We start from the raw sequence: 14,327 nt of genomic DNA, 5'->3' as shown, positions 1-14,327 counted from the left end.
GAGCGTGCCCCATTCCCACTCCTCCCCCTCCCCCAGTGCATTCTGCATGCTGCAGAATAGCTGATCGCGATGGGCAGGAGGCACTGGGGGAGGAAGAGGAGCTGACTGTCGGTGGGTGCTAAGCACCTGCTAATTTTTTTCTGTGGGTGCTCCAGCCCTGGAGCACCCATGGAGTCAGTGCCTATGCCTATTAGGCTGGGTCAGCAGGGTCTATGCAGGGTAGTTAGAGCCCAATCCTTTGGAGCATTCTACAATTTACAGCCCTCTGGCTAGGCATTGTCCTACCTAGTAGACAAGTTCATAAATTCATAAAGTATCTGTGAAAGTGTCTCAGTCAAGTCAAGAATGGACAAAGAATATGCACCCATGGAGCACACATTACTTACTTGAGATTTGTGTATATCAACAGTTGCATAATTGCCCTGAGCAATCCATCTAGCTGTACTGGATAGCCTCAGGCCAGTGCCTGTCAAATTAATGCTGAACTGCCCCTATCAAAAAAAAAAAAAATCAAAGCACAGAGCTTATGTACAAACTTTAAGACACTTAACATTAGCAAATACTACTTAGAGTATTGCATTGTAACCTTACGGTTACATACCGAATTTTGTATTTCTAAAGTCAAAAAGCCTAGAAACCTCTATGTTGGCACACACAAGCCTTTTACTGTATTTAGCTCACTCACCATCTCTTATACCTGAGAGTAAATTATTATTTTAATATTTTTCTCTCCTATTATAATAAAAAATTACGTTACATCAAATACTCAGACATTTTGTGATGTTCCCAGATAGTTCTTGCAAAGGAATTAATTATGGACAAAAACATAATGATCAGGAGTTCAGTTTAGATTAGAGAAACATCCAAAAGTGCTGATATTTATTTGAAACATAACCAAGCATTTTCATCAAGAGACATTGCTGGAATTCTGGTACAAACTGTTTTTTGTGTGATCCTTGCAGTCATTTCTGGTTTGCTAGTGGTGGGAAATAATGCTGAATAATACCAATTATGAGTTCGTTGGCATAATTACAATACCATATAACATAACATCAGTTATCATAATAATCAAATAACAATTCTGGTCAAAAGCCAGACATTCTGAGAGATGAAAAACAACAAATTTCAACAAAATACTTTAAAAATTATCTGAATTTCTGAAAACCTCAAACTTTTTGGATTGGTTCATGTTTTTGGTTTGATTCACATTTTATCTGAAGTGGATTGTTTATTATTCCTAACTGAAATCAGATTTTATTTTAATTAGTGTGTTAAAAAATGTGAGACCTGCCAGAATGAGGCTTGCTTTCTTAAAAATAGACAAAGTGGGTGAGGTAATATCTTCTTTTGGACTAAACTCTGTGGATGAAAAAAACAAACGTCTGAAGCTTTGAAGAAGAACTCTGTGGAGCTCAAAAGCTTGTCTCTCTCACCAACAGATGTTGGTTCAGTAAAGGATATTACGTCGCTCACCTGGTCTCTCTCATATCCTGGGACCAAGATGGCTACAACAACACCCGAAACAACCATTTCTCAAAAGATAAATATTTTAAACTGTGTTTTGAACTTTTTGGAGCAACATCGGCATGGTCTGCCACACTCTGGCAACTACGGACAAATCCTTCTCTGCTACTCACAGCTCTCAGCCTTTTTCAAGTGTAGTTTCCTGTCAAGTGCCTCACCCTATTCTGAAAGTGATAGCTCACTCTTCCATGCTTACAGAATACTTAATATACCTCTTAACAAAGCAATCAATACAGATACAAACAAATATTTAAATTAAATTCACTGCTAAATACAAAGTTGTACAATAAACACAATTTCAGAGAAATACATAGATTCCAGAGCCCTTTTATATGCAAACCTTTATTTAAAAATAAAAATCAAAGATGGACTTGAAATACACTTTAGAACAGACAACATGTTCGGAACTAGAAACTATACTACACTTTTTCCACTAATTTTTTCCACTTTAGAAAATAAATGGTGACACAGAAGACAAGTTGCAGAAATTGAATAAACTACAATCATGCAATATCATGGCTGAGCTTTTAAACAAACATGTCAGTAAATACTCTGTATGTGTGTGTGTGTATATATATATAAAGGTGTGTATATATATATATATGCACTGTACATACAAACAGTGACAAAACTTGCTCCCCTTAGTAGCCAATGAGGATTTTGCCATCGACTTTAATGAAAACTGAATATAAGCCTGTCCTGAATGTGCTTGTTTCAAATTTTGTAAAGTGACAAGGGGTATGAGATTAGTACTATGCAATCGAAATCTCCATCAACTCCAGTCATACTTCATGAAAGACTTTCCCATTTTACTGTTTTATTCTTTTGCCAAAATCCAACATGGTAAATATATGTACTACTTACTGTTGGATGGTTTCATCTAGGCTTGGCAGAATTTCGATTTTAATTTTTTTTTACAATTTTGACAGATAATATCAATATTTATTTTTAAGCATTTTTTTTCAATTTTTATCTATCTAAATTTTCACAATTGTGAAATTCTAAGGGGGTCAGTCAATTATTTAATGACAGATATTGAGATTCAAAAAGTTAAAGCTTTATAAATATTAAAACACAAATTGTCAACATCACATGCAAAAATATACAAAATGAATATCCTTAAAATCAACAAATCATACCTGGTTTTCCTATTGATTCACTAGTCCATTTTTAACAAGCTTAATTCTAAAATCTAATTACTGGATTTTGACTCTAATAAAGTTTTCAAACAGTATTTTTCTTATTTTGCTTATCTGTAAATTTCGATGATCATCAATGGAAATACTTTTTTCTCAGTTTGTGGTATACAGTGAAATCAACATTTACCAATTTTTACTGAAATCGAATCCTTCCAAGCCTAGTTTAAAGGTATAAATGTTAAGGTGTTCATGAGATACCTGTATTTTGATAGTACCCAAACTTTATCAAAAATAAACTACATACAAAGGACTGTATGAAGAGTTTATTTTTATTTCAGGGTTCTAGTGATGCACATACACCATTCAAGCTTCACTCTTGTGATTCATATAGATGCTGAAAACACCAGTCTCATATTGTATAGTTTGGTATAACTTATTTCCTGTATATTTTCATGTCTAGTTGCTCTTTTTATTTTTTAGGACTCATACCCCTGGGTGTACTGGCACAAGCTGATGTGTTACACAGGTGAGGTGGTTCTTTGAGTACCAAAGAAGCGGAACGTATTAATTTTATGGCATACAGCATCTGGAGAAAATTAATGCAAATGGAGTGTAGCTTATTCCATAATCATAGGCCCATAGTATTTCATGAAGTAACTTCATCCACAGTGATGTCATGTTGCAGAAATAAATGAACATTGCATATGTGCAATTATACTGATGGCACAGCAGTTGCCTGTCATGTATAATATTCAGGCTTGGGAGCAGATCTGAAAAACTTTGAGAGTGAAGGAAGTGGTGCAATTGATCTGAACAGAGACCAGCAGCACTCCTTCAAGGCATCTCCTGAGGTGTGACCACTTCAGTGCAGAGATATATCCCCAATTAGCGGAATCCATTATCATTAGTTATTAAAGGTCATGTTCACCACTGGTGTAAAGAGATGCAGTTCAATAGAGCTGTGCCCACTTAGGTCAGTAGTGGATTTGGCCCTATGATTTTTTTTTTTTCAGTATCCAGTGCTCTGAAGCACTTGTGAGGATTTTTGTTTATTTGTGGTTTAATTTTCTGGTTACTGTATTCTGGTCCTGGTCTTAGGCCAGTGAATGACATTTGGCTGCTTGGGATGCCCTATTGTATCTGCATGTATCAGACCTCTGCTCTTTCTCCACACAAGTATTCCAACATGTTTCATGAAGTCCCAGGTGATAGATCATTAAGGCAACTCACAACACATGCTGGGAAGTATTCTTTTGCTGGTGAGCAATGAGAATTCTATGATTCTATGATCTTTAAGTACTGCCTTTCAGCTCCTCCACTCTTTATGTGAATGAATGTCTCATGCCATATACATCATGGGAGCAGAGAAACCAAGACAAAAATACAGAGAAGGGGAGTCAGCTGATAGGGATCTGACGAAGAGGAGATGGAAAGGGATGGAGAGGAAAAGAGAAATTGATGGGGCCATAGCAAGGGAGGAGAGCTGGAAAGAGGGATTAGAAGGACATACAAAAAATTTAAGGGGTAATGCACATCAGAAGAACACCAGTGCAAGAGGCAGGAACACAAGAGATCAATAGCAGATTGGATACTTATACATGGAGCAGGAACATGAGGGACAGCAAAAGAGACAGCTGTGGGGAAAACAATTTCAGGGAGCAAATGTAACGGATGATGGACTAAAAGAGAGAGGAGCAAGAAGCAATTACTTATTAATGTACTGTATTTTTGTACAGAAGATTGAGTGTACATTAGTCGATTGCATCTCCCTACTACGACCTCTAGTAAAATGGTCTTTTTCTTAAGTGTTAATTTCATGGAAAAAAATTATAAATACCTGTGGGCATCTGGCAGCACTATAGCAATCTCCAGCTGTAGCAAAAGGAACAGCTCTCCCAAATACAATCTGAGCAAAGAGAAGGTCTGTAGCTAATAAACAGATATGACAATTATTTAGCACTGGAATTGTTGCTTTAAAAACTTATTAGTAGACAAGCAATATGCAGAAAGTAGCAAAAGTGGGTGGGTCGGGGAATTTGGGGAAGGGGTGGAGTGAGGGCAGTGCAGGAGCGGGGCCAGAGGCAGGGCAAGGTGTCAAGCACCCACCAAGCAGAGGGGAAGTCGGCGCTATGGTGTAATCTGCTGTAGGAAAAGGCTTACTTCATAGAATATCAGGGTTGGAAGGAACTTCAGGAGGTCATCTAGTCCAACCCCCCTGCTCAAAGCAGGACCAATCCCCACTTTTTGCCCCAGATCCCTAAATGGCCCCCTCAAGGATTGTGTAGAACTGATCAATGAAATTGTTTTTAATTGTTCACTTTATTAATATAACTTCATAAGCAAAGTTTTATGAATGAAACAACATTCATTCATAAAACCAGTTACCCCAATAACTGGATAATTGAGTTTCACTTTCAATCCAATTGCTGCTTGAATCACTGAAACTTGCACTGCTTCAACATTGTAACTTCTGTTCACTATTTGCCATTCCTTACACTTGTCCATGTTGCAACCCAAACTCCATTTTAACTTATCCCAAACTCCATTTTAAAATGCTCACTTCATTTTTGCAAAACCCTGCTGTAATCTTATTAGTTTAGTTCAGATGTGTGAATGAAGTATGGATGGATGATGGAATCAACCTCCAGTCCCAGCCTGTCCTGATGAAATAAAGTGTAAACACCAACGCTGAAGATGCAGACAACAGCCCTGACAAAGTAAGAAGAGTCCACCCTCAAAAGAAAAGAACAAAAGTACAATTGAAGAAACATCAAAGCCAGGTCCTAGGCTGAAAGTCATGTCTGCAATTGACAGGTGATCAATCACACTGGACCCAGAGGCAGCATGACACAGCAAGACCTATAGACTCTGGATTCAAACTAAAGCCTACAAAAAGGATGGGTGAGATGGAAGACTTTAGAGGGTAACATTCTGCTGCCAACATGGAAGGGCATCGGTGCACGCCCAACAAAGACCCAGCTTTTCCTTTTGTCCAGCTTTCCTGGCCAGTTAGCCGCCACAAGCTACGAACCCAAGCCACGAACTCAAGCTACATTCAGAACTGGTAACTATATAGCAGCTACAGAACATTTGGGGTGTGTGTATGTATGTGTGTGTGTGTGTGTATATATACAAAGGTATTAGATATTAGTTATTGGTCTTAAATCAAATTGTGTTATTATAATAAATGTGACATCTTGTCTTGTCCCCTGAAACAATCCTGTGCAGTTTTGTCTGTATAACAATTGAACTCACAACCCTGGGTTTAGCAGGCGAATGCTCACACCACTGAGCTATCCCTCCCCCTTAGTTCTGCTCTTGAGAAACACATACATCGGATTATGCATGTGTATTAAAGTTATGAGACACCCATGAAAGCTTAAGGTTTGAACCTGTGAAGTTTCATTCATGGAAGTGCCATTGAAGTTAAGAGTTTTGTTTGCGTAGAAATGGCGCAATTGGGTTCTAAATTTGCATTTATAGTAGTCACTTTAAAATTCCAAGAGAAGGGTCATTACATAGAGTTCTGTAATAATATATAAACACTTACTGTCAATTTGCATAGAGATTATATCAATTCTTATTTTGCTAAAACTGGTATGTCCAGCAGCAAGGTAGTCATTTCTGCATGCACAGTCTTGCCTTCTGCTTCCATTGAAAGGACATTCATATGGATTTTGTAACCTGTAATAGCACATTTGGTTTCTATTTTTGTATGTTTTCTAAAGTAGTATCATACTGAAAAACAATCAAATCATTTTATACTACGCACAGAATATCGAACAAATACTGAATAGTACAGTAACTCCATGCTTAACATTGTAATTATGTTCCTGAAAAATGCTACTTTAAGCAAAACGATGTTAAGCGAATCCAATTTCCCCATAAGAATTAATGTAAATGGAGGTGGGGGGAAGGGTTAGGTTTCCAGGGAAATTCTTTTTGCCAGACAAAAGACATCATATATACACATACACAGTACAAGTTTTAAACAAACAATTTAATACTGTACACAGCAATGATGATTGTGAAGCTTGGTTAAGTGGTGAAGTCAGAGGGTGGAAGAGGGTGGGATATTTCCCAGGGGATGCTTTACTGCTAAATGATGAACTAGCATTCTGCTGAGCCCTCAAGGGTTAACACATTGTTGTTAATGTAGCCTCACACTTTACTAGGCAACACTAATGGAGGGAGGGGAGACAGCATGGCAGAGAGAGACAGAGACACACACCATGTGTGAGAGAGACACGCATTGCCCCTTTAAGTAGAGTGACCCCACCCTAAGTACACTGCCTTTTTAAGTAGATCAGCAAGTTGAGACAACAGCTGCTGCCAGCAAGCTCCCTCCCTCCTGAGCCCTGTCATGTCCCCCCATGCTCTGTGGAGATTAGGTACAGGAGTGGCAGAAAGGGGGACACCCTGACATTAGCATCCCTCTCCCCCCCTCTCCCTTGCACAGCAAGCAGGAGGCTCTGGGGAGCCGCTCCAAGGCAGAGGGCAGGAGCAGCACATAGCCATGGGGGGAGGCACAGCTGAACTGCTGGCAATTGATAGCCTGCTGGGCAGCTGCCACACAGGGAATTTAGGGGAGTGGGGAGCTGATGGGGGGCTCCCAGTTCACCCTGGTTCCAAGCCCCCACCAGCTAGCTCCAACGGGCTGCTCTTCCTGCAAGCAGTGGACAAAGCAAGTGGCTGCTAAACAACGTTATAAGGGAGCATTGCGCAATTTTAAACGAGCATGTTCCCTAATAGATCAGCAACGTAATAACAAAACACCATTAACTGGGACGACATTAAGTGAGGAGTTACTGTAGGACCTTTATACACTTGGGCCAACAGCAGCACTGGTATAACCAGGTACCATTTCCACTGAAATAATAAAAGGTCATCTGTAAGATCAGTTACTGCAGGTACACACAAATTCAGTATGGAAATATATTTACATTAGTAATGTACATTTGTGTGCCTACAACTTTGAAAATTGTGCCCAAATATGTTTCTATGCATATGATTCCATAAAGGAAAACTCTGCTTTATAGTTTCAAACTACGAAATACATTTCATAAAGTAAGAACCCCACTGATTTTATACCTGTAACCATATACTTCAGAAAAGTTGTCTGCTTCACCTTTAACCAATGTTAAATATTCTCTGGGATTCTCAAACTGCATCCCCGAACAATAAATCTACAACCAAAAATATAACCCTTATTATTATATAATACACGTTTTATTTCACAACCCACCCCTTTGATAGAAATGTTAATAGTACCTTTATCAATCTTCCTTTAACGTTCAGTAAATATTCACCATCCTTTCTAATTCTTTTTTTACTCTGGATTTCTTTGCAGCTGGTGAAAGCTTCACCTTAAAAATGAGTGATTGAACCATATCAATATTTCATGAGCTGAGAATTGAACCTGAACAGCTAATTGTGTATATTTGTGTTGCAAAGATATTTATTTTACAGTTTTTACATAAATATCCCAAGAAAGCATTTGGTACAGTACATAATCATCACTGTCAATTACTTACATTCTTTTGCATGACAGATCTTTCTGGCTGCTGGTTTTAAACGTGACAGGCACAAGCTACTGGATAAGCCATTTTCAGTCATGCATTCTACTCTTCTTTCCTTTATTCCCACTCCACAAGCTACTGAGCACTACACACAGATAACAACCAGAAGTTCAGAAGAAAATAAACCACTAACACTATCAGCAAATACATTTTGGTAAACTTTTTTGTGTTTGAGGAAACTGTAGTTTTAGCTTGCACATTTATACTCACTTTGCTCCATTTCCCCACCTTCCAAGTAGCTGGTTGTAAACATCCCCTGATATTACATTTATAAATGTGTGGGGAAGGCACTATTGGGCAATCTCGATATGCTACCGAGCGAAGACCATAAGCACGATTATTCCGAATAGTGTGGATTCCAACACAGTATGTGATCCTTTGTTGGTAATCAAGCCCACAGCTGGCTGAACACTGAAATAATAACAAAAAGCATTATTTTTGGTGATATTTGCAGCATCAGAATATAGTTAGTGAGTCCTGATCCTCTCTTCAGTGAGAGTATGGGGCGTAGTAGACATTATTCCTACATATGCTGGCCCAGCATTTTTTTAGTAATGATCTGGCAGAGTACAGAAATGGAGCTCTATAATAACTATGCCTCAAGACCTGTGGAGCCTTTGGAGGTGGGAGCTCATGCTGTCCCAAGACAGGAACATGGCTCTGCAGTTACCTCCACACAGTGCAGGCAAGAAAGGCCCAAGGGACCAGGAGCCTGATGTAAAGCCTACTGAACTCAATGGAAAGACTCCCACTGACTTCAGTGGGGCTTTGGATGAGGCCCCAGGAGAGGTTCTTCAGTACACAGAAAAGAAATTTGGTGGTAAGGACCAAGAGGAGCAGCTGTTCTCTAACAGGTGGGTCATGAGTTGTGCCTAGTAGATCATGGCAAAATCTCTAAAACATGGTGGCTGCTGCAACCAAGGTGGAGAAAACTGATAGGAGGGAAGAACCTCCTTTTATCTTCCTGCTGATGCCACTTCACCCCATTACAGTTCCTCCTATTCCTTCACCCCCGGTACTCTGCTCCAGAGAAGAGTCACTTAAAGATGGTGAGACGCTGACGGTCTAGACCCAGTGCCCTCCAGCACTCACAGTTCTCAGCCCCGTCCCCAGGCTCAGTGCAGCACAAATGCAGTGGGAGGAGGGAGAGAAGGAGAAGAGCTTAAGTACTCCTCCTGTTGCCCCCACCCACAGGTATCAGAAAATACCTACCCATCAGTACTCCTCCCACCCAGAGCTGCAACGGATCGTGGAACACAACCACAGAAAATTGTGGTGTTGGAGTCACAACAAGAAATCATGGTTGGTGTGAATGTCCCATGCGGAAAAAGTCTAAATTATTATTTTTTTACACAGAATGTACAATTTATATTAATATTCTCTTATATACAACATCAAAATGAAAATTTGGTTAGCAACATGATTAATTTACCTGTGACAAGTCTCCTGTAACCACAGCATATTTACAGGGAGTAATCCTGCATTTTTTGATCGCTAGAGGCTTTGTGGCAGGATCACAGGAACTTTCATTTACTTGGATCTTGTTTTCATCCACACACGTGACCTTCCGGCGTGTTTCCTTTTTCCTACATGATGCTGAGCACTGAGTATGACATAAATAAATTACAGCTTTTCCATTTAAAATGGTTATTTATACAACAAATCTATCTGGTGGTTGCTATTCACAAGTAAAACTTTGAAACAAAGATGTAGTGAAACCTGTTATCTATTTCAGTACAAAACACCCAGGGTGTCCAAACCTTTCACTTTGTTCTCAAAGCTCGGATACCAGTACTTGTAATTATACACCCTTATTGTTTCATATATGACTGTGTAACATGTGAGGTGAGCCGGAGGTTAAAACGAAGAAAATGTCAGGCCAGGATAAGGGGCTGGGTCAAAATGACTCCTCTGTGTGAAAGGATAAGAAACAATAAGCATTCAATTAATGTAGGCTGGGTAACTTGGTCTTTAGAAAATGAAGGTCTTGCAAATGTTAAGTTATAAAGGAGTTTTGATACAATGAATCCAAACTCTACATTAGTAACCATTAATACTGGATATAACTGTGAAAGAAGGGGCAGGGAGAATGTGAACAAAGGAGTTTCACACAAAGGGTATCAAACATGAAATGAGTTACCAAGAAGAGACAGCAAAGCAAAATGCATTTACGTTTCCAGTTCAGAGCTCTGCATTTCTAGATAAAAAATACGAGCATTTGGAGAACAGGGAAAATCCATACTTATGCTTGAAAATTTGCATTTCCTGTTATAAAACTCATTATCCTAAACATTTCTGAACAGTCTAGCGAATCTCTGCACCACTGGCTAGCACATCATGTTTATGTTTGCCTTGGCTAATATTCATCCCCAGTGTGCCAATACCACAGCACTCCCAATACTCCAACAGTGGGTGCCTCAGGACTTCTTTGTCAAGTTAGTGCCACTTCCTTTGTCTTTGGTGAGGGCTGAGAAGGAGAGGTGGCAGCACTGTGCTTGTTGGGATGGGGGGAGGATGAGAGGAAGAGGCAGCCAATGAGGAGCAGAGACACACAAGGATAGAAGAGGGGCATTGAAAGCACCATACAGAGAAGCTGAAGCATTAAGGCTAGAAAATGGCAAAGGAAGACATGTGGGAGCAAATGAAGCTAGATGATGAAATTTTTAAAAAAAAAGTAATTAAAATAGAAATTTCAATTCTCAGTTCAGATAAACATTTTTAGAGGATTTTTTTAAAAAGGAAAACGAAATAAATAATTCCCTTAAAGAAAAACAGCCTTCACCGGGATGGACCTGGAAAGGTGCATGTGCACAGCTCCCCATGAAGCCAGGGTTCAGCATTAACATCATCAGGCGAGGTGTTCACATGCATTATGTGCAAAACATTCTTGTGATGCTAGCACTAATGGCTAGTACCACAAGGATGTTCTGTGTGTGTAAAGTTTGGTTCCTCCCCTCTGTTCTGCTAACATCATAGTACTTCAATGATTACAGTCACTCACATTTCATAAACCGAGATTTCTCAAAGTCTATTACAATGTGGAGCACAGCTTAATAGAGATTGTCTCTAGGACACCTCCCTCCCAATCTCAGTCATGTGGACACTCCCATTCCTGATCACATAATGTCCCTCTGACAAATGCTGCAGTTGCTTACATGAGAAAGTGACAGTAGGAAAGTATTTATATATCTTCAACTTTCTTGTAATTGATTTAGCACAGGAAAATATGCCCGAATCATGTGACCAACACCCAGCTCTTTGCAAACCACCAGCAAGTGATCTGTGGATTATCTGTGGTTTATGGCATGTATGTTAATAGCAAGTCAAGAGGACTATACTTTTACAGTATAAATATTGCACCATTTACATTTAAAAATCATCATACCCAAATCTGGGACTTTGTTCCCCTAGGAGCCTGATTCTAAGAGACAGCATCCCTGAGGATCAGGCTATAAATTAACATTACATAACAGCTACGCTACCTGTGCATCTTCCTGGCTATGCTTTTTTTAAAAAAAATTATCCACAATACTTGTTTCACATTTTTACTTCTTTATTTTTTCCTGTTACTACAATGTCAAAACCATCTACAGTTCTGTGCCTTTTGATTTTTCTTGAACGGGTATGCCATGTTTTATTTTTATATTTTTAAAGGCAAATCTTCCCATTGTAGAACTTCCCATTGTGGAAAGAAATGTTCCCAAAAGGATTATATCCTTGGATGAAATAGTTCATCTTCCCTTATATTCCGGTTGGTTTTTTTGATTCTTAAAAGTTGATTCTTTTATAGTTTCTGATTTCTGAGGCCCCCACTGTTACACATTTTCTACACTACATACAGGTTACATGGGATTGGAGAGTGAGAATTATTACATTAAAATTAGTTTTAAAACTCCCCCTTTAGGGACCTGCTGATACTTCCTGCACTATTTCTGCCTACAACTCTAGACAAAAACGTTCTTTATTAGAAAGAAAAAGTGCCTTTGAAATTTTATGCCACAGCTTTTGAATTTTGCAGGCCTGTTCACATTTGCAGGCAAATTACATCAAATTAGTTGAAAGGCCATACTTACATCTTGCCATTCATCTGTCAGCCATTGGTACAGCACACAGGCAGGCAGCCAACAGGGCTTCTGACTAGGGGGCTGGGCATCATGATTGCACATTGCTTCATTCACTCGACCCCTGCCTTTCAGCCGACAGTAAACATCCCGTTGTTGAATCCCCACTCCACAAGTCACCGAGCACTACAGAAAATACATACATAAAGAAAGAAAGAATATGAAAAAGGTAGCCACCAAATATGGTAAAAACAACGAGGAGTCCTTGTGGCAGCTTAGACACTAACAGATTTATTTGGGCATAAGCTTTCTTGGGCTAGAACCCAGTTCCACGAAAGCTTATGCCCAAATAAATTTGTTAGTCTCTAAGGTGCCACAAGGACTCCTCGTTGTTTTTGCTAATACAGACTAACACAGCTAACCCTCTGAAACCTCTCACCAAATATGGTGTCATTTCCATTATCACATGTCATTCATAAACAAAGGTGCTTGCATATTACCCTTTTACAGTGCACTTATTACACTAACACACCTCTGTTTTCTACTGTTTGTTAACATAGTTCAGGTGTTTACTTCAATTTTCTACATTTTTGTCAGAAGAGATTTAGGATGAAAATGTCAAATTACAATGGAAAAAAACACCCCTTCAACAGGTGAGGTTAAATATATACCACAGAATAAGGACGATGATCCTGCGAAGACATATGGCAACATGTTTAACTTAAGTCTCAATGGGAATAGTGGCTATTCACATATGTAAAGTTAAGTACATGCACAGGCTTTGCAGGATCAGGCCTATATAGCTGAAATCTTAGAGTTTGTTCAGTTTTAGAGCCCTGCGCAGGACTCAAAAATGTGTATCTGCATCTGATCCGTGATCCACAAAAACTGTTTGCAGATATTTGCAGAGCTCTACTAACAGCTCTGTGGGTCACCGCACACCAGTGACGCAGGGCTGAGCCAAGCCCCCGACCCCCAACCACCCACCACTTCTCTCCAGACACCTCCACCCCCCTTGGGCCTCCTTCCCTGCTCCAGGCAGGGAGGCTATAATCCTGGGCCCTTATATGCCGCGCCACCCTCCCAGTGTGGGCTCGGACATGCCTACACAACCCTTGGCAGCTCTAACACACACATATCCAGCCGGAACAGACAGCAGTGACAACTACTCTCTTCACAGCCCCACTGTTGCCACCCGCTAGCCTAAAGTATAATCAGACCTCTTCAAAATGGCACTTGGCTCACTCCCTTCTGGGAGTTGTAGTTTACCTTCTCCATCAGAGCAAGCTGGGGTCTACAACTCCCAGAATGCCCAGCGGGCTATTTCCACATGTCACAGCCCGCTGCTGCGTGATTCAGAGAGCTGAGCTGGAGCCTGAGGGCTGGGTGACAGCCACTCCATTCGGGTGAATGTGTGCTGCAGAGCCCTGCACACATATAAAATTTGTATCTGCATCTGAGCTGTGATCCGCAAAAATGGTCCATGGATGTGAAGCAGATATCCATGGATTTGCAGGGCTCTATTCACTTTGCTAAATTAAGAAATGATAGGTAGAATTACATGTGGTCTTAAGGAGTACAAATATTATGGTCAGTATATTAGCTCACTCTGAAAGTGGCACATTCTGGTTAAAGAGAAAGAAACAATTGTCTGTATTACTGGTTAGCTAGAGATGTTTTCTGTGCCAGTCTACAAGATAAAAAGCATGTGTAATTCCATGAAGTTACATCAAGATCCTAAGGAACATTGACTAAGCTGGTTTCATTTAAATGTAATGGGCAGAACGTAGTTTATACGTTCCCCTTCAAGGAGTAAGCTTAACTCTGCTGCATTCATTAAAGATCGCTGTTAACTGTTGTAGTTAAATGAAAGAACTATAATAACAGCTCTGAAAGATTACAGAAGACTAATCAGCTACTTATGAAGCAAGTCACTAAGGAAGACATTTGAAAATTTTTTTGTTTTAATCTTTTAATTAAGTACACTAACATTTATTTATATTACAATTCTATGTGATAAGATC

The 14,327-nt window shown here is 39.6% G+C and overlaps 1 protein-coding gene across 1 annotated transcript in view; it reads right to left on the bottom strand.

Moving 5' to 3' along the window:
* Positions 1-14,327, bottom strand: part of ADAMTS20 (ADAM metallopeptidase with thrombospondin type 1 motif 20) — a 171,226-nt gene that overhangs the window by 1,030 nt on the left and 155,869 nt on the right. The window contains exons 30-38 of the mRNA XM_084639016.1: positions 12,316-12,489; positions 9,675-9,845; positions 8,453-8,653; positions 8,198-8,327; positions 7,935-8,029; positions 7,755-7,849; positions 6,214-6,347; positions 4,501-4,592; positions 387-491 (exon numbers count right to left, since the gene is read on the bottom strand). Coding sequence (XP_084495142.1) covers positions 387-491; positions 4,501-4,592; positions 6,214-6,347; positions 7,755-7,849; positions 7,935-8,029; positions 8,198-8,327; positions 8,453-8,653; positions 9,675-9,845; positions 12,316-12,489 — 1,197 coding nt within the window. The remainder of the gene's footprint in view (positions 1-386; positions 492-4,500; positions 4,593-6,213; positions 6,348-7,754; positions 7,850-7,934; positions 8,030-8,197; positions 8,328-8,452; positions 8,654-9,674; positions 9,846-12,315; positions 12,490-14,327) is intronic.

The sequence above is a fragment of the Lepidochelys olivacea genome (genome assembly GCF_965140295.1).
Source record: "Lepidochelys olivacea isolate rLepOli2 genome assembly, chromosome: 1".
Taxonomy (NCBI): Eukaryota; Metazoa; Chordata; order Testudines; family Cheloniidae; genus Lepidochelys; species Lepidochelys olivacea.
Note: the sequence above shows the minus strand (reverse complement) of the source record. Positions and strands in the feature narration are given on the sequence as shown.